Source organism: Haematobia irritans, chromosome 1 (genome assembly GCF_050003625.1).
Source record: "Haematobia irritans isolate KBUSLIRL chromosome 1, ASM5000362v1, whole genome shotgun sequence".
Taxonomy (NCBI): Eukaryota; Metazoa; Arthropoda; class Insecta; order Diptera; family Muscidae; genus Haematobia; species Haematobia irritans.
In genome coordinates, this window is record NC_134397.1 from 85,941,396 (window position 1) to 85,963,564 (window position 22,169).

The following is a 22,169-nucleotide window of genomic DNA, read 5'->3' on the forward strand; positions in this document are numbered from 1 at the left end:
ATTTTATTTTTATAGAAAATTTTGTCAAAATTTTATTTCAATTGAAAATTTTGTAAACTTTTTATTTCTATAAGAAATTTTTGCAAAATTTTATTTCTATAGAAAAAATTTTGCAAAATTTTTTTTCTGTAGATTTTTTTTGCAAAATTTTATTTCAATAGAAAATTTTTGCAAAATTTTATTTATATAGGAAATTTTGTCAAAATTTTATTTTCTTTAAAATTCAGTCTCTTGACAATAATCTTCGAGTGAAATTTTTGTTGAAATTTAGTAAAAAGTACCTTTCCGCTCAAAAATCCCCCTCATCCCCCCCCCCCCCCCCTGAATACGGCCTTGGTTCTGTGCATTGTTGTAACATACTATGTAAATTATTTAAGTCTTATTTTATTTGATCACAAATATTATATATAAGTTAAAATTTTTGATTATGCATTTCGACACTGATTCGAAACAATATAATAATTTGGTATCTTAGGAAATTAAAGTTCATTACAATTGCAGATATTGGTGTTTTGTTCCTTGAAGATGAATCGGGAGATTCTTCACCTCAGGAGGAAGAAGCGTCGGAGGATGGGGAAACTGACGATCACGAGGACGATGAATTTGCATATGCAGATCACCAATTGGAGCGACGAAGTTCTAATTCAAACAATCGAAGTGATTTGGCTCCACAGTCCATGCAATGGGCTATACGCAATCGAGATACTGCCCGTTCTTCAGTGAGAATGCCCTCCGGTTCTAGCTTAGTATTTATTGATCCCATGGCATTACGCAGGTCCACAGTTCCAGCAAGCACCGCAGTCGCCACACCCCCACAAGAGCAACAGACGATGGCAACTACTTCGAGCAACTTGGCGCGTGCATTCGGCATTATAGTTCGACAAATATCTGAGCTTTTGAGTGGCTTAACATATAATATTCTAAATGACATTGAATCATCGTTAAAAGTGTTACCAGAGGAAGCAACAAAATTACAGGTTTGTTACATTATCCAATAAATAAATGATCGTTCAGATTGCTCATAACCATACAATTCTTAGTTGAGTGAAATGACTAGATTTCTTTCTTTCTTGGCAATTAAAAATAAAATATTGTACTGCATTAAAATATATAAAATACTAGCGTAACCCGGCCCGCTTCGCTGCGCCTTCCGAAGCGTATTTGGAGGAACATTTTGCATTAACTTAGTCAACTATATCCTTCGTGCTGAAAACAAATTCGAAAAGATTTCAATTCTTTTAAACAAATCGGACTACTTGATTTTTCGTTTATAGGTACAAATACGGCGGGAGAGAGTGTACCCTTTCCTCCAAATTTTTTTAATAATGTTCTGTATTCAAGTAGTTGGACAATCTTCTATATTTCTTGTGAATTTTAAGTGGGGTTTGTCAAGGAAAGGTATCCTTCTCCTCAACATATCTGAAAATTAAGCACTATATTATAATAACATACAAAGAATTACTGTTTCCCATCCAATAAATCGGAAAAAGCAAAAGTAGTAAAAAAATTTACCACATTAACATTTGCTAAAATGTTGGCTGCCAATTTCATGTAAATTTAAGTTCTTTACTAAAAAGAAGTCTGGCGGAAGCCTGTACAAAAATCATAAAATTATGTACCGAGTTCCCATTTACGGACAACCCTCTACTTTCAACTTAAGAAAAAAAACGGACAAAAGGGAACCCTCTCTTTACTAAAATGAAGACTAAAAAGAAGTCTGGCAGAAGCCTGTACAAAAATCATAAAATTATGTACCGAGTTCCCATTTACGGACAACCCTCTACTTTCAATTTAAGAAAAAAAAAAAAACGGACAAAAGGGAACCCTCTCCCCACCTTCGCTCCACTCCGACCTGATATCGGACTATCACGTACCCTATATTAATTTCGCAACTACTCAATGGTCCCTATAAATTCTATCGAAGTAAATCGATAAAGTTTATTTCAATTTTCCCCTTCCCCAACCAGATATCGAAAAATCATATACTAATTTAAAAATTATGTATAAATTTAATCACCCCTGCCACGTCCCTGTAAATTTCAAGTAGATCGGAGATGTTTAAATTTTGCTCTATTGTTTTAAAGGGACGTCACTTTCCCCGATACAATATCGACACCCCTAACCTTCCCTGAAAATTCTTGAAACTTTCCTTCAAGTGTGGGGCAAGGAAGGTTGCCTCTTCGTTCATAACCTTCCCCCACTGCTTTTGTAAATTTCAAGAAAACTTAAATTTTTTTGTAGTTTTAGAGGAGGACCTCCTCCCCGACCAAATGTCGAAAAGCGTATCTTTTGTAAACGTCCCAGAAAATGTCAATCAAATTATAAGCCTAAAGGGGCGGCCTCTTCCGTCCAAATATCACAAAATCAGGTATCAACTATTACGGTTGACGGAGGTTACGATCTCTCCCCAGTCCTCTGTAAATTTCAAGTAACTCGGTAAAGTTTAATTGTTTCTCTGTATGTACTTAAGAGAAGCGGATGTCTCCCTATGCCCTTTTATTTTTATTAAAAAATCAGGAACCTGATATAAATTTCGTAACCCATTTTTTCTGTAAAATTTCAGTCGGGAGAGTTTAGTTTTGTTTGAACTTAAAAAAAAAAAAACAAAATTTGGGCAAAGGGGTGGTCCCCCTCCCCGACCAAATATCGGAAAATAATGTAGCGGATTTTTGTCTACATGCCAACCTCAACATTCAATGAAAATTTCAAGCAAATCGCATAATTTTGTTCCAAGTTTCAAAAAGTAAGGCAAGGGGGAGGTCCCCCCCCCCCCCATCCACATATGAAATCATCGGATACCCCATATTAATTCCATAACCTCACCACATGTTCTCTGTAATTCTCAGATAATTTAGAGAATTTTAGTTTTTTTCATTGTACTTTAAAAAAAGTCGAACAAAGGAGAGGCCCCCTCCGCCACCAAATATCAAAATAAAAAGTAGCGGATCTTTGTCTAGATGCCAACCCCAATCTTCAACGAAAATTTCAACCAAATCGGTCAACTTTGATCCAATTTTCAAAAAGTCCGACAAAGGGGAGGCCCCCTCCGCGACCAGGTGTCAAAAAATGAGGTACCCTATTTTCACCACATGAACGCCCCCTACGATGTCTGAAAGTTTCAAGTAAATCGGTTCAGCCGTTTCGGAGCCAACTCGGTACATACAAACAAACAAACAAATAAACAAACATAAATTGAATTTTATATATATAGATAACACTTTATGTACACCCAGAAAAAAGTGCCTTCGAAACGAAAGGAAAAAAATTTCATCAATTTAGTTTAGCCATTTTATTTCCATTAAGGTAAATGTTTAGGAATAGTTCATTAACTAGAATAAGGCATGGATATTAATACTGTTTTCTTCGCTTGGTATAAGAATTTACTACTGAACAAGAAAATTTTATTCACTGATAACAAAGCATTCGTAAAAATAAACAAAAACCGAACTAAAAGCAAGTTTTCTCAAATTTAGTAAAGTTTCTTATAAAATGATAATTATGACTTCCTTTATTAAAGAAAGCTTATCATATATACGAATAAAACTTGGCATAGAAAAATATTTTAGTTCATTCGTACTAAGAGTATTCAATCCTTTCAAAACTTAAGGAAACACACTTGTTAAAATATAGGAAATTTTCCTATATTTCTTTTATCTACCTGTATCAACGTTGTAATCGATATGTTTGCGCGTGGATTGTTTTTTTAGTTGGAATTGTGTTGTTATGATATACGTAGAGATTGTTAAAAAAAAATAATTTAGTAAAATAATATAATATCTAGCAAATAAAATATAGAAAATATTTGTTATTTAAATTAGTGAGAAAAATTTTCGTTTTTTGAAAATTATTAAACATAAACAACAAACAATACGTCTATCAATGTTCGTGATGGTGTAAAAAGAAAGAAAACTCCAGAAGAATAACAACCCCTTCATTCGTCTTCATTTTTGAATCTTCAATTATCAGGTAATATTCAGTGTCGCTAACTTTTTGTGAAAAAATTGGTTTATGATTTTTTATATTTGTAGGTATTGAAATTGTAAAAGGAGGACAAAATCGTTAGGCAGCAACTTGTTAAAAGTGAGAAGTACAAGAAGGAGAAAAAATCCGTTTTACAGTTGATAACATTACATGGAAATTGGAAATAGTGGAATAATAAAATAATATTCCAAAGCCAGTCGATGCTGTTGATTCTTAATAAATACATTCAATATATTAATAAAACACGTCTTTTATTGAAGAATAAATTGCTTATATAAATAAATAAAATTGTATTTAAAAACGAAGGTAAGCAGTTATAATTTTTAAGTAAAAGGTTTACCACAAATATGTAAGATTTGTCCAAATGAATATTAAAAGTTCAATAAAATCATTCCATATGTTATATGAATTAAATTTAGTTAAATTTCATTCTGTAGTATAGTGGTACATAAATATAGGAAAATGTTGACTAATATATGGAATGCATTCTACCTAATTTCTACGAAAATCACATCGTTCAAACAAATAAGAATGTCTGGCACTATACGAAGTTCAACTTTCTTCATAATGAGTTCATTTTGACTTAAAGAAAGGGTCACTTTTTTCTCGGTGTAGGTGATACCTTTATTTAAATAAAACAAATTTAAATCACCGCAGTGTACACCACACTATACACTTTCTTCTTACCACACAAAAAGTTAGTCTTTCTGGCTCACACGTGAGAAAACTTTTTTCGGATTTCTGATCGAAAAATTTAAACAGCTGACGTTTTCTCCAATGTGTTACGTGTCATCAATCAACTAAGGTTGATCTGTTGTCCGGGAACTGTGCCGCATGATAGGTTTTCTTCGGCTAGCGAGGTTCTTTGTTCCCAAAGCAAACCGACACACGAAACCAGAAGAATTTTACATGCCTTTCATGATCGCCAAATAAATGCCACAATTATTTCTTGGAAGACCTATCTACAGTGAGTCACAGTGAAAATGGCCCACCCACACAAATTTAGTTGTTAGAATGAAAACCTCATTTTCTTGCAAATATATATTTCAATTTCTTTTATTTTCTTAAAATATAGATAAATACAAGATAAATATAATCACCCTTATTCCTGATGTCGCCCTCGCCGTCGCTTTTTGTCGCTTTTCGTCTGTCGCCACTAATTGGTATTCCGTTCGTCGATATATTCTGCTATCGACGAAAATCGGTATTCCTGGTGTCGCTTTTTGTCGCCGTTAAATTTACCAGGGACGAGATTAGTGTAGAAGTTTTTCGACCTTATTAATCGAACAATTGAAAAATAAATTTAAAAATGAAAAAAAAAAATTGTGGATCTAGGTTGCTTTTTCTTGATAAGGTGTTTTTCTCCAGATCGACTCGCAATCCACAGATTATGTTGCCTCGTATATCGCATTCTATATGTGAACGTTCCTTCATTGTCCGCGTTGCTCGTATATGGAATAGACTACCCTTAAACCTTCGCAGTTTCAATTTTCCTATTAATACTTTTAGAGCTAGGTTTTTGGAGTTTTCTTTACCACGAATATAATCATTGTTAACGCATTATCAACGGGTGTTCCATAACTCTAAATACACATTTGCAAGTCCTTTGGCTGGGGAGCCATTTTTCAACGCTTAGTAGGAGATATCTACTATATCTTAATATATATTTAACATTTAGTATACTTACTATTTATAAATATTTATTATTATTTCTATTTACTACACCATTGTCTTAAAGATTTTATTTAGTTTTTTTTTTTTTTTTTATATATACCATTGTTGAAGTTTATATTTTATTACAATTTTGTGTGATGCAGGATTTTAGGTCTATTAGGTTTAGGTCTATTTATTGACTTTTGTATCACTTTGTACGATAATAAATGAAATGAAAATGAAATGAAATTGGTAAGAGGTAAGAGGTAAAGTGACTAATTCTTCAACAATTACAAAAAATCTGCATATATAGCAGTTATGGTCATCAGATTCACATCATAAGGTGAGTATTAAGTTCGAGTTTAGCCGCTAAAATCGTAATTTTTCTCGATTACTTTTCTTTAATAATCTATTTTAAGGAATACAAACTTTGTGAAAAATTGCTTTGGGCTTTTCCCCATCAAGTTATACAAAAATTTATTTAGTTTTCACTTTAGCGATTTTAGCGGCTAAACTCGAACTTAATACCACCTATAGAAAAGAACACCGTACAATTAAAGTTTTCTTTCACGATGATCCTTGTGCCATTGATCTCAGCGTCGTCTCCATCTCTATAGTTTTGGAAGCCTTTACTGTCCTTGAATATATATCCACATTTTTTCGCGCGTCAAATCAAAAATATTTTTCTTCATTTTTTGTAAATCAGCTGATTGTTTTCTAGTGATATCAGCCTTTTATTACCGAGTATTGTAATTGGCGACTTCAGGATAATTGAAGATTCCAAAATGAAGACGAATGAAAGGGTTGTTATTAATGCTGGTGTTTTCTTTCTTTATAAACCATCACGAACATTGATAGATTTATTTTCGAAAAACGAACATTTTTCTCACTAATTTATAATAACAAATATTTTATATATTTTATTTGTTATTTATTATATTATTTTACTATATTATTTGTTAAGAGTCTCTCCGTACCAGTCTACCATTTTATAAGAAATTTTACTAAATTTGAGAAAACTTGGTTTTAGTTCGGTTTTTGTTTATTTTTACGAATGCTTTATCAGTGAATAAAATTTTCTTGTTCAGTAGTAAATTCTTATACCCAGCGAAGAAAACAGTATTAGTAAAATTCCATGCCTTATTCTAGTTAATGAACTATTCCTAACTGCTTTCAGTTTAGGATTTTTTTTTTACTGAAACAAGATAATTTTATTATTTCACACAAAAATTTAACTGAATGGAAATAAAATGAACATTTTTTCCTTTAAGGTGGGTATTAAGTTCAGGTTTAGCCAGCTAAAATCTTCATTTTTTTTCACGATTACTTTTCTTTAATAATCCATTTTAAGGAATACAAACTTTGCTTTGGGCTTTTCCCCATAAAGTTATAATAAAATTTGCCACAAATATGTATAATTTCATGCATTTTTCTTACTGATTTAGTTTTCACTTTAGCGATTTTAGCGGCTAAACTCGAACTTAATACTCACCTTTAATTTCCATGGCACTTTTTTCTGGTTGTAGGTTTTCGCAAAAATAGCAAATGAATTCAGAATTTTATTAATACAAGAGACTTGCACCGCATACCTCAGACTAAAGAGATACTCCTCGCATACCTGATTACATATAAAATAATTTAATTGTGTATATTGTGAAAGTTTCAATCCGATAGGGATAATGTGAGTTAAACGGGCTCTCACGAACATATGTTTTCGCAAAAATAGCAAATGAATTCGGAATTTTATCAATCGTATACCTCAGACTACAGAGACATTCCTCGCAGACCTGATTACATATAAAATTGGCCTTTCATTTATTAATTCAAAACAAATACTTATACAATAGAGAGAAAAGAATGTCTACATATGTTAATTTAAGTTATGAAAATATGTAAAAAGATATATAAAAATCAAATGACAAAATGATTTAATGAAAGAAATAATAGACATATTCACGTCAGGTTGAACAATGCGTTCAATAATGTCATTAAAATTGATAGTGCTTCTTAGAATATTAATATAAACCTACAACATTTATACATTTATATGGATAATATCATAAGTTTTATCAACGGTTTCATATTTTAGGAGTTCGTAGAGAAGTGTTTGAGGCCAACGTGGGATTGGATGTTTTCTGTTATGGACAGTACGGAGGCCCAGTTGAAGTTTGGAGCCTATTTAACAAATTACACTGATTCAGCTCACCCACTTCATCCTTTAAACTTAAGTGCGCAGAATAATTCAAATCAGTCAAGTAACCAATCTAATAGCGCACCATCCGCAGGAATAAATATTTTATGTATGTATCCTCTTCTTTCTGTTATTGGTGTATTTTTTAAACTCACTCTGGTGTGACCTTTAGCATCTTCGTCTCGGCGAGACTTTTTCACGTACTGTCTGTCGCTTATGCGCGCGCATACGTCTGAGCACAGGGACGCATTACCTGTTCTTGACATTGCAGCACTACGTCATATTGCATACGTTTTGGATGGTTTCATATATTATATGCGGAATGATACTAGCTTTTACGAAAAAAATGAAGGTGTTACCAACAATGTGTCGAACGAAAATGATGACACTGATGACGAACTCTCAAATATCACGACTGAGGATTCATACGGAGGTATAGTTGAACCTACTTCAACTGTTCTGGGATCTGGATCAATGCGTCGCCATACTTTTTTCGCGCGGTCTGATTCAACGTTAAGTCTCGGGTGTTTACCTCCAGATGGTTTCGATTTACCTCTAGATGTAGCTATCCCTCTAGCAGACAAACCACATCTTTTGCAACCTAATTCTAAGCGACAAGATTTATTCGCGAATCTACCTTTAATTGTTTCGCCTTCAGGAAATACTGTGAACTCACAAAACGGCAAATCCAATAACAATTTACTCGACTTCCCGCCAACCAAATTAGCGTTTTCTTCGTACTCTATATCAAAGTTTGTTGAGCACGAAGAAAAAACTTCTTCAGCAGAAGACGTAGGTGATGAAGTTGGTAATGAATCTAATACTGGACAATTTCAAAAATCAAGTACTTCTGACCTCCAAATGGTTACCGATATAACTAACAGCGACTTGAATAATGCAGGTAATAGCGGCAACGTTTATCTTCAATTAAAAAAGAAACAATATGCGGATGAAACCAAATCACCTGAACAAGATAAAACTAAAAGCCCTGAGTCTATGGATGTGGACAGCATTGTTAACGAAAAGGTAGAAAATATAGGTAAAATGGAAAATATTAATCAATCTGCTGTTATAACTACAAGGCCCGATGTAATAATAGTTCCGAATAAGAACCAAAGAAACTCAGACGCAGCAGTAGTAGCGCAATCAAATGTAACGAATCCATCTTCTTCATCATTCGTTCGAAGTGTAATTGTAAGGGCAGGAGGAATATCGGAACTGTCTAAAATTCAAGAAGAGCCGTCAACATCACATAAAGCTTGCACGTCGTATGCAGTTCCTAATAATTCTTTGAAAAGTGCTTTTGGTCGATCAATAAAGATATCATCATTAATATATCCTGCGCGTGGCCAATATTTTTGTCAAAAGAGCAACACCAGTGAAAATGAATCTTCTCCATCATGGAACCTTTTATTAGGTAGATGGAAGCTTGCCCTCGATTTATTTGGTAGAGTGTTTATGGATGACGTCGGTATGGAACACGGTTCAGTTTTACCAGAACTACGAGGATTTCCTGTTAAAGAAATGCGATTTAGAAGACATATGGAAAAACTGAGAAATGGACAACAACGTGATTTAATCCTTTGCAAATTGGAAAGAAATCGTGACACGTTGATTATGCAAACATTTAAAGAACTAAATGCCCAATTCGGGAGTCAAAATAGACGTATTCACCCACCACTTACATTTAATCGTGTCAAGGTGACTTTCAAGGATGAGCCAGGTGAAGGGTCAGGAGTAGCTCGAAGTTTTTATACATCTATATCTGAAGCACTTCTTGCTAGTTCCAAAATGCCCAATTTGGAATCAGTTCAAGTGGGTAACAATAGTGGTAAATATGGAGTTCCATTTTCGAGCATATTACGCAGTCGTGGAGCACAGAGCCGAGAGCTACCAACATTGCAAAGACGTGGAACCGGAAGCAAAATTCTGTGGAGAACAGCAAGAGAAAGAAAAGCACTTAATTTTTATGCCAGACCCTACGTTCCAAGCACGGAAAGTCCAGGTAATTTGATGTGATTTATTTTATTGTATTAATTTTATAGCATATTTGTATTTTTTTAGATATTTCTGGAGAAAATCCTAACGAACATTTGTCCGTTCAACTACAACAGTTGGGAGACCGACTTTATCCAAAGGTAAATAGAAAAATTAAAACTAATTACAAAATATATTTGAAAACTTATAAATTAATGTTTCTTCAAGCTCGAGGTCGAGCTATAACAAAAGGTCGACCAAAAATCAACTAAAAAACTAATAATATTTTAAACTTTTTTGCGTACTTCGGGAACGCCTACACGAAACATGTGTAGATGATAAAAATATCGGCATGTAAAGAATGTGTGTTGCGCTATTTGTCCATCAGATTATGCCTAAAACGGACAAGCGAAAATGTCAGCTACGCTGCTACATAAGCGTGGTAAGGCATCTGGGGGGAGGGCTTAGCCACCTCTAGAAAAAAATTATACCCCCCTAGAATGTGAAAACCTATATATGATTTTCCATTATATATTGTTACTGTAGTATAGATAGGGGGGCTATAGCCCCCCCCTGGTTAAAAATGTCTAGATACGGCAATGCGCTGCTATCAATCAGTGGTAGGAAGGGAGGCGGCTGCACTTGTCTGATCAATGTCGGGTCAAACCTACTCGTCTGTTGTTGGAGGTATTTTTCCTCCGGCGCTCTGTGCGGCGGTCTAACCCCTAAAACAGGTTTAACTTTGTAGCTTCTTACCTCTTCAGCTACAGTATCCTCATGGGTCCCTGAGGGTTCTGAGGGTTAAGTGCTTGATCTTACATTCATCAGTTCCGATTTGGAGGATCATGGAATGTGAGCGGCTGTTATCTTGGTGGGAGCAGACATTTCCCATCACAAGTCGCATATTTTCCTCAACGTATGGTGGCATAACTGTCTCTCAACATATTCTGGTACAAAAATCCATCAATTGTATTTATATAAGATGTATCGGACCTACTCTCTCCCAAGAAAAACCACCCCATACCAAGACATTTCCTCCTCAACGTTTAACAGTTTATTTTTGTAAAACTAATATGCAATTGGAATTACTGTTGACCGGGGGGTCAAGTAGTCGGACGACCCCCTGCTGATGCCGTTGGCACAGAATTCTGCCTAGTAGTCAGTGTAGTGATGTTAGGTTAGGTTAGGTTATGTGGCAGCCCGATGTATCAGGCTCACTTAGACTATTCAGTCCATTGTGATACCACAGTGGTGAACCGACCGAATGTGGTTTCGGTAGACGGAACAGTACCATCGTCCGGTGTTTGCCTCTATCCCGGTTCGAACCAAGAGCAAACAAAAAGACGAACGAAACAACAAGTACACTGACATGGCATTTTCAAATGTAAACAGAGTTTTATACTCATTAAAATGGATCAAAATTGCAACCGCTGGCGTGTGAAAGAAAAATAGGTGGAAAAAAGGAAGACCCAGTAAGCTATTCATAGCCCAACAGAATACCAGTTCCAGTTCTGGTCAAAAAGTATGGAATGGACCGGCCTCTTTAAGATGGAGTTGCCATTGGACCAATATATTATTCTAATAATTGTATTTCAGTAAGTGTTTAGATCCAATAAGATTTTAACATTATATGGAACTAATAAATTATATGTAAATTTAGAAATTGTCATAAATGGGAAATTCTACACGATTTTCATTGAAAGGGTTTCATTTAATTTGAAAAAGTTTTCATTTGGCTTAATGTAAAAGGATTTGAAGTGAATATGAAATATATGACAGCAGTTTTTCAGTCAATTGGAATGGCCGTCGGGTCAAAGTAAGATGCTATATAAAAACGGCCGGACTTACGAACCTAATGCGCTTTACAGACTATCAGTTATTCCGGCCGACAGTGCTCGTGTCGAACATATCCCATATACGAGGGCAGTTCTTAGCCTAGCACAAAAAGCGCGGTATAAACAGAAAAAAGTTAAGTGTTTTGGAAACTTCCATCTCTGTTATGAACACATGTTAAATTTTGTTTCGATCTGGCAACTCCTTAATATAGAAACAGGGGTTCAAAAAAGACGCATCCGCATTTTTTTTACAATGGAAAAATTAGAAATACGTGCTGTCATTAAATATTTACATAAAGCTTTATCGGGACAAGAAATTCATAATGATATGGTGAATGTGTTAGATGAAAGTGCTCCTTCATGTGCAACAGTAAAAAATTGGGTTGCTGAATTTAAACGTGGTCGTACAAGCATTGAAGATGAACCACGTAGTGGACGTCCAAAAACAGCAACAACAACAGAAATTGTAGCCAAAGTGCATGATATGGTATTAAATGATTGACGAATAAAAGTACGTGAAATTGCTAATATCATGGGCATCTCAAATGATCGAGTCCATTTAATTTTACATGAAGCACTACAGATGAAGAAGCTTTCTGTAAGATGGGTGCCGCATTTGTTAACAGTCGATCAAAAACGCATAAGAATGAACATTTCTCAAGCTTGTTTGGATCGTTTTAAGCGAAATAAAATGGATTTTAAGCATCGTTTCATAACTGTTGATGAGACATGGATCCACCACTATACTCCAGAGACAAAAGAACAATCCAAACAATGGACTGAAGCTGGAAGGCAAAAACAATTCAATCGGCTGGTAAGGTTATGGCAACGGTTTTTTTGGGACTTCAAAGGTATTTTATTGATTGGGTATCTGCAAAAGGATAAAACAAAAAATTCAGAGTACTATTGCAACATTTTGGATCAATTAAATGTACAAATTCGAGAGAAACGTCCTGGCTTACAACACAAAAAAATAATTTTTCATCAAGACAACGCACCAGCGCACAAGAGTGTTTTAGCAATGGCTAAAATCAACGAATTAAAGTACGAGTTGCTTGACCACACACATTATTCTCCTGATTTAGCTCCCAGCGACTTTTAAGTGTTCCCAAATCTAAAAAAATTTCTTGCTGGCAGCGTTTTACCTTAAATGAAGATGCAATTACAGTTGTAAACCACTATTTTGAAGACCTTTAGGAAAATTATTTTAATCAAAGGATAGAATTGCTAGAAAAGAGTTGGACTAAGTGTATTGAAGTTTCAGGAGATTATATTGAAAAATAAAAATATTTTTGAAAAACAACTATTCTCTTTCATTGATAGGCTAAGAAGTTTCCGAACCGCCCTCGTATTGTGCACATTATAAGTTAAGTCCGAAGGCATAATCGATACTGCTGCATGTTTATGGGATCAATAACACATTTACCGATTATTTAGTCATCGCCGACAAGTCGTATCGATCCGACACACTGTAAGATTCTTTACAAATACCGACATTCCGTCCGGAATAACTGATAGTCTGTAAAGCGCATAACCGGACAATAAAATAAATCAGCACGCAGACAGACGAATTTAATCTGAGACGATTGGATTTTCTCCTTCTGGAAGTTACATAAAAATGCACAAACGAATTTCTTTGTTGTACAATGTAAACAATAATAACTAAATTTATTTACTACTTTCAGATATATTCGATCAATACAGCAAATGCTTCCAAGATAACCGGAATGTTATTAGAAATTCCAACCCCTCAGTTATTATCGATTTTATCTTCAGAGGAAATGCTCCGACAGAAAGTCAACGAGGCTCTTGATATTATTACATTCAAACAGAAAACAGATTCAAACTCATCATCATTGTCATCTGGGCACTCTAAAAAGATGAATCCAGTCGTACTATTAGAGCCATGTCATGTGGAAGACAACGAACCGCTATTTTACATGCCAGGTAAACGTGGTTTTTACACGCCACGTCAAGGCTATGGCTCATTTGAGCGCGTCAATGCTTTTAGAAATATTGGAAGGTAAGTACTTCGGTCGAAAACGTTATCGTGTATTTAGAACGTTACGTTGATTTTAATACCATATGAATACTCAACAATCATATTGTTAGTTGGACAATGCAGCAGGCATGAAATTGTTTCTTTGAGTATGTACTCAAAGAAGCAATTTCCTGAAAATTAATATTTATATCGATGAGTTTGGTTCTGTTCTTTAGTTAGAACCATTCTGCGATCTTTTTGCGTCTCTGGTTGTCCTAGAATACCATGATTGGACATTTACTTTCTATACGGAAATCAATTAATAATTTTTTCAACTCACGCTCACGCACGATTCACGCCAATTTTTGTGATTGAAGACAATTCTCGCTATACGAACATTTTTGTGATTCATGACAATTCTTGTGATTCGCGACTGGCGGCAATTCTTCGTATCTCACGATGCAAGTAAAAAAAAAAATACATGTTAAAAAAAACCGACATTTGGTCGTAAGTGCGAATTTTATCAATAGCGTTTATCGGACATATTTTGCTTTACACGCGTAATTTTCAACTGCTTTATTGAAAATACAATGTTATAAATGATTTTTAACAACATTAGCTAACACTCAACATTTACACAAAACGATTCTCTAATATGTTCAACCTAAAGGTCGTGAGTTTATGTATCATACAAATAATTTATATTTATTGTTATTTTTATTTCCAGATTAATCGGACTATGCCTTTTGCAAAATGAATTACTTCCTCTATTTCTTCAAAGACACGTACTCAAATATATTCTTGGGCGTAAAATAAAATTCCATGACTTAGCCTTTTTCGACCCAGGTATTTATGAATCATTCAGACAACTGATGCAAAATTCACTAAACGATGACGGAGATGAAAGCATTACTCGAATGGAGTTATACTTTGTGTAAGTTTAGTCATCATATTAATTATACCAACACTAGAGTACATTGTTTTGGCATATTTTGGATAAAGGGCTTCGGCATTCTGGTAAAAATCGGTAATCGGTAATTTTGCTCGACTCCGACTCCAACTCCAGTATTTTTCATCAGCCTCGACTCCGACCCCGGAGTCGGCTCCGGGTAATATAACTAAATCTCATTTTAATACCACTAATTTGTAGTATTATTGTGGGGGGTAACGTAAATGGATCAATATAAATTATAGTATTTATTTATTTATTTATCCACAAAGTAATACAAAAGCCCTAGGGCAAAAGAAAAACGTATTATATAGCAAAACAAAATACCTGAATTATAGAAAATAATTAAATTCAAAAACTTAAAATATAGATTACCTAAATTACAAAAAATTTACTTAACCATAGTATATTTGGCTCTCCAGCCATTTATAAATACATTTAAAAAAATGAACACAATAATGGAGAATCATTCAGTATCATCCTAAAAATGTTCAAAAAGCATACGCCTAAATGCATTATTACAGTGTGAAAAAGTTCGTAATTCAATAGGCAAATAATTCCAACAACGTGCCACACGTATCAGAAAAGATCTATCAAAGGTACTACACCTACTCAGAGGACCCTTGCAGACCGAATAAAAGAAAATGCATTACACAGTGGTAAAACTACTCCGCACATAGGCGTACTATAGAAAAGATACACTGTGCGAATCTTAACGAAATCTCTGAAAGAACATTCTAACAATTCTCTAACATAACCCGATATATGCTCTCTTCTCCTAATGCCAAAGACAAATCTTGCCACAGAATTAACAATACGTCCAGTAAGTCAATATTGTTAGATGTAGTGCCCGAATAGACCTCGAGTCCATATAGTACCTGCGGCAGAGTAGCGACCAAGCTATACGATACTTAACAGGTTGTCTGATACATAGATGGCGTCGCTAGTATTAAATGCATATTATTTTTATATAGTACCAACCTTCAAATGATTCGTGTCAAGTTACGTCTGTAAGTCAATTAGTTTGTGAGATAGAGCGTCTTTTGTGAAGCAACTTTTGTTATTGTGAAAAAAAATGGAAAAAAGGAATTTCGTGTTTTGATAAAATACTGTTTTCTGAAGGGGAAAAATACGGTGGAAACAAAAACTTGGCTTGATAATGAGTTTCCGGACCCAGGGAAATCAACAATAATTGATTGGTATCAAGCGTGGTGAAATGAGCACGGAGGACGGTGAACGCAGTGGACGCCCGAAAGAGGTGGTTACCGACGAAAACATCAAAAAAATCCACAAAATGATTTTGAATGACCGTAAAATAAAGTTGATCGAGATAGCAGAGGCCTTAAAGATATCAAAGGAACGTGTTGGTCATATCATTCATCAATATTTGGATATGCGGAAGCTCTGTGCAAAATGGGTGCCGCGCGAGCTCACCAAAAACAACAACGTGTTGATGATTCTGAGCGGTGTTTGCAGCTGTTAACTCGTAATACACCCGAGTTTTTCCGTCGATATGTGACAATGGATGAAACATGGCTCCATCACTACACTCCTGAGTGCAATCGAACGATGGCAAAAATTCATGAATAGGGCTTCGAATTACTTCCCCACCCACCGTATTCTCCAGATCTGGCCCCCAGCGACTTTTTCTTGTTCTCAGACCTCAAAAGGATGCTCGCAGGGAAAAAATTTGGCTGCAATGAAGAGGTGATCGCCAAAACTGAGGCCTATTTTGAGGCAAAACCGAAGGAGTACTACCAAAATGGTATCAAAAAATTGGAAGGTCGTTATAATCGTTGTATCACCCTTGAAGGGAACTATGTTGAATAATAAAAACGAATTTTGACAAAAAATGTGTTTTTCTTTGTTAGACCGGGGACTTATGAGCCAACCTGTTAGTACCAAGTGGCAAATAAATGTTAGTAAAATAAATCCGTCGTAGAACACTCAAGACCTTACGCTGGACAGATTCTATATAGGACAAAAATCGTAGCTGCTCATCTAGAATAACTGCAAGACAATTAAATTGACTAACAAATTCGATAGCAGTGCCGTCAATAAATAATTCATAATTGAAATAACGACTCGAAGAGAAAAATGCGATAGTTTTGAATTTGACCGGATTAAGGGCTAACGTATTCACTGCCGACCATTGGGAAATCCGATCGACGCAAAATTGTATATTATCACGCAATAAATCAGGGCAATTGCGTTTAGAGCTAAAATGTAAAAATATGTCGTCCACAAACAAAAACGGGGTACAAAATGGGCTATCCACACAATCAGGGAGGTCATTTATATACAAAATGAATAAAAGGGGTCCCAGGAAAGTGCCTTGGGGTACACCCCCACATTGCTAGACACAGCACAGTTCATCTCTACAAATTGCGACCTACCAGTCAAAAAGGTCCATCCTCCTAAAGTCCCTGTATTCAACATAGTCATCATTGGCTGCGAATTTAAGGCAAAAGAAGCAAAAACCAGCGCATGGTGGGAAATACTTGGGAAGAGAAATTTATCAAAGATGGGTTACTGATAAGAAAAAAGTTAATTAGTGAAGTTGAATTATGCTGCACATCATAGTGTGCGGGAATTGAATTGTGACAAATGGACAAATTATTTCTAGTACAAAACGAACGGACTGAAACCGAACAGACTCCGCAACTGGACTTGAAATTCGAAAAACAACCTTAGTAGCAAATTTGCGTGAAATGTATATACCCACATCACCACCCCTGCGAGTATCAGACCGATCATTCCTAATAAACATATATCCAGGTAACTCAACAGCACAACTCGACACATTCTCAATTAGCCAAGTTTCAGAGATGCCAATGGCTTCAAAACCTCCGAACACTGCTTTAAAATCATCAAACTTAGAGGTATTATAAGGGGACCTAATACTACAACAGTTCATATGTGCAACAGCAAAATTGCCTATGTAAGGACGCAGAACGTTCGAGAAATATGTGTTGTCATTAACAATTGGGCCCAAGTTAGGGCTAATTGGCATGGGATGTTAAACACAACTGTATTGTGGGGAACCAAATTTACCGGTACAAGTATAATGGCACAATGTAATCGCTATACATCATGGACCTAGAATTTCATTTTTCCAAAGTACAGCTGATCAAAGCAGCATTAGAGATCAAATAAAATATACTTAAATATAATACAATAGTTGGAGCATTTTAAGTTTGTTGCGAGCTGTACACCAGAGAACTGCAACCGGTGGCGTTTTTTCGTATTGCATTCTTACCCACAAAATATCGGTGACAGTGTACTCACACCAATTACCACGCGATCTTTTACATTGATATAAATGCGAGAATAAAAACACCACTAGTTTATAACAATGTTCGTATGCAGTGTCTTGCAATCTTAAACCAATCGACATCGTAACAACGCTCTGTAAACACAGAACGAGTGCGGCACTTAAGTGTGATTGCACTCAACAACAACAATTACCAGCAGTTGGCATTAGCTCAAGAGAATTGAGAGAGTACCAAATAAGAGAATACCAAACTGCTGAGATATAGGTAACCAATTTGTGTGATTGTTTTACTACGGTGTTTTCGAGAGACCAACACTCATACTAACAAACAACGACAGTCGTCGGTTGTATTGGATATTGGTGGTTGAATTTTTTTACCAATTGGTGCTTTAAGACTGCAAATATTGGTGTTTACTAAATACACTGGTCGGTTGTGGTAGATCGCAGCCGTTCTCTGCTATACACACAAAAAATGTTTTTTCTGATTCTATCACGAAATTAATTGATCCAATTAATTTTTTAATTGAAATGTCTTCAATCACGAAAATGATAGTATTAATCACAGTTTTAATTGGGCATAGAAAAAATTCTTGATTAAAAAATTAATTGATTTCATTAGCAAATTTCAATTAATTTTTTAATTGATTCAATTAATTTGTGTTAACACCAACAAAAGTGTTCAATATTTGCATCCACTTTAATCAATCCAAATAGCGAATGTTGAAGAAAATGCCACAAAATAGCGACGATATATTTTATTTTCAACTACTATAAACCAGTTAAATTGATTATTTTTACAATTTTCCCAGAATACCTCCCATCACATGCAGTAGGTATACCTCCCAGCACATGCAGTACGTATGCAAAACAAATACGTATTCGCTTTCAAATTTGCACGGCGTGACATTAGGGAGGAGGACTCCACTTACGCTTCTCATAGTAGGTCGGAAAAATATACTGCCAAAAGAGTGCTATTATAACGTCTCATTGGACAGGCAGGGAAACCCTCCTATATATGATGCACAATGCATACACATTTTTTCAAAAAATTTTTTTTTCAAAAAATAGTGGTTGTGTCTTAAAAAATACAGTGCGCATTAAATCAAGTTTTTATTTACAAATAAACAGTTTGATTTTAGAGATTAGATATATTTTTACACTATACCGTTTTTTACTAACATTACTTTCATCTCTGGCAAATATTTAATTTCCAATTTCTAGTTTTTTGAAATTTTGGTCAAAATTTGATTTTAAATTTTGACTACATATTACTCAGAAGTACAATAATTTTCCGAAAAAAAAACATTTTTTTTTGAAATAGCGTTATGGTGTATTAGATACAACAAACACGATTTGATAGAATTTGGTCAAAATTTTAAGACGTAAAATTTTTTTTCTGGTTGTATCTTAAAAGATACAGTGCGCATTTAAGGGTTAACACTAACGATTTTAGTATTGATTCCAATCCAAAGAAGCGTTTAAAACATAATTCTCTTTAAAATTTGAATTTTGTGTACTTGACACAAAGAAACAAATTTGAATGTATTCTTTTTTCTGTTTTTTTTTTCTTCTTTAGAAACGTGTTAAAGACAACCCAAATTTTCAAATCAATACTTGACTTCAAGAAGAAATTATGCTGTTTCAAGTAAAAACGTCTTTAAAATAAAGTTTTGAAAAACATATATTATTTTTGAACGTATTTTGCCTCCATATTCCGTATTTCAAGAAACGGAACGCAAACTCACGCACAAACCATTTTTAAAGCTTCACTCTCACGCACGATTCACGAAAATTTTCGGAACATGAAAATTCTCATTCACGACATCGTATGGCTCGCTGCAGTTACTCAGTTAGGGACATTTTCATAACTCACGATGGAACCATTAGCAAATCAGCACGAGTATTTTTTCAAAAGTATTTTTTCTTTGGGTGTATGCATGCAAAATTTGGGTGAAATTGGTTGAGGTTTTATAGCTCCCATATATATCTTTCGCCCGATATGTCCTATAAAATTGCCATAGCTACACTGAAAAAAATCTTTCCTTAAAATTTTTTTTTCATTAAATTTAGGACACACATTTTGAAAATTTGCGTTCCTTCGTTAAAGTTGCATGTCTTTAAACTAAGGCAAATTTTCCTTAAAGTAGGTTAGGTTAGGTTTTTTGATGAAAGTGAAAGGTCGAAAATCGATTATTCAAACATAATTGTGGGAAGAAAAAATAAAAGATTTTGCTGATGTTTTCTGTGGTTATCTATAGCTTTTTTTCCTAATTTTATATGTGAGAAACGTGGAATATTTTAAAGTTTTGCTTGCTAAGAAAATGTTGACCCAACTTTTTTACACAGTTTTTAATATATTCATGCCCGTTCTGAGTCTTACCGCACTGTACACCACACAGCACACATTCTTCATACCTCACAAAAAATTAGTTGTTTTGACTCACACGTGACAAAACTTTTTGCAATTTCTGATCGACAGAAATTACAGACAGGAACCATAAAATAAACCTATTTCGCCGGAAAATTACAGCAGAATTAACAAAAAAAACCTAAAAATATATACCTGTCAGAAGAATTTTTTGTTCAAATTTTAGATAGTTTTATAAAACCTAATTCCGTGGCATATTTAACTGATTCTGCTTAATACAATGTAAAAAAAAACATTAAAATTTCAAAATCTGTTATTTATTTGTGTTAATAATCTTCTAACTTTGCATACGATAGCTGTACACTGGACCACACAGAAAAAATGTTCGTGTACATTTTCAGTTCTATGACGGTGTAAAGTGTAGCCCAGAACACCTCTTGTGTACGACACCTTACGAAAGCAATACATGTGTGTACAAGAACAGGCACGATTATTAAAAAAAGTAAGATTTTCCTAATGCAAACAATTCTGCGATATATATTTTACGCATTTTAATATGTTTTAATATTATTGATAGCATGCGCAGCAACATTTTTCGTAAGTGCAAAAATGCTCTCTTTGAGCATGTAAAATTGTTGCTTGTAGAAACGAAACGTGCATGACTAAAGGGTGATACGGTCAAAATTTGGTCAATATAAACTTGACGTATTTCTTTCAATTTTGCATTTAAAAAACCTGAACACCCCTCATTTTGAAGGTGTGTGTGTGTAGAATACTGCTCCTATTTTGATTTTGGAATTCACTCTTCATTTGTCAAAATGCCGTCCAAGCAAGAAGAGCAGCGTATCAAAATTTTGCTCGCGCATCGCGAAAATCCGAGCTACTCGCACGCAAAGCTGGCAAAATCGCTAAAAGTTGACAAATCAACCGTTACAAATGTAATTAAAGTGTTTGGGGAACGTTTGTCGACAGCCAGGAAGTCTGGATCGGGGGGAAATCGAAAACCGGAAGCCACTGAGACGAAAAAGAGAGTTCCCGGTAGTTTCAAGCGAAACCCTAACCTCTCTCTCTCTCTCTGACTTACAAGAAGGTAGTGACTCCAAATCGCGATGATAAACAAAATACGACGGCCAAAGCGCGATCCCGGAGGCTGTACACGACGATGCTGACGAAGTTTGACTGCGTGGTAATAGACGACGAAACCTACGTCAAAGCCGACTACAAGCTGCTTCCGGGACAGGAATTTTATACGGCAAAAGGAAGGGGAAAGGTAGCAGATATTTTCAAGCACATAAAACTGTCAAAGTTCGCAAAGATATATCTGGTTTGGCAAGCCATCTGTACCTGTGGCTTGAAAAGCAACATTTTCATAGCTTCCGGGACTGTCAACCAAGAAATTTACGTGAAAGAGTGTTTGAATAAACGTCTGCTGCCTTTCCTGAAGAAACACGGTTGTTCCGTACTGTTTTGGCCGGATTTGGCATCTTGCCATTACGGTAAAAAGGCCATGGAGTGGTACGCCGCCAACAACGTGCAGGTGGTTCCCAAGGACAAGAACCCTCCCAACACGCCAGAGCTTCGCCCAATTGAGAAATACTGGGCTATTGTCAAGCGGAACTTAAAGAAGACCAAAAAAAACTGCTAAGGACGAGCAGCAGTTCAAGGCAAACTGGCTTTCTGCGGCGAAGAAGGTGGACAAGGTGGCTGTACAAAATCTGATGGCAGGTGTAAAGCGTGAGGCCCGGCAATTCGGATTTGGAAAAGTGAAAGCCTAACTGAATATCTTTCCTGAATTTTATACTAATTGAACTTGAAAAAGAAATTTAATTTGATTTTTTAAATAAACGATTTCACCGATTTACACGCGTTTTCCCTTGACCAAATTTTGACCGTATCACCCTTTATCGGATCTTCGAGAAGCGCTTATAAAGGGTGATTTGTTAAGAGCTTGATAACTTTT

At 35.1% G+C, this 22,169-nt stretch overlaps 1 protein-coding gene across 2 annotated transcripts in view; it reads left to right on the plus strand.

Moving 5' to 3' along the window:
- The window catches only part of hyd (E3 ubiquitin-protein ligase hyd), an 83,668-nt gene that overhangs the window by 49,641 nt on the left and 11,858 nt on the right, over positions 1-22,169 (plus strand). Inside the window, exons 11-16 of one of the 2 annotated variants that reach the window (XM_075291051.1) lie at positions 502-977; positions 7,724-7,934; positions 7,998-9,830; positions 9,890-9,963; positions 13,323-13,660; positions 14,346-14,552. In XM_075291051.1, the coding sequence (XP_075147166.1) occupies positions 502-977; positions 7,724-7,934; positions 7,998-9,830; positions 9,890-9,963; positions 13,323-13,660; positions 14,346-14,552 (3,139 nt within the window). The remainder of the gene's footprint in view (positions 1-501; positions 978-7,723; positions 7,935-7,997; positions 9,831-9,889; positions 9,964-13,322; positions 13,661-14,345; positions 14,553-22,169) is intronic. The other variant, XM_075291052.1, reaches the window with a different exon arrangement.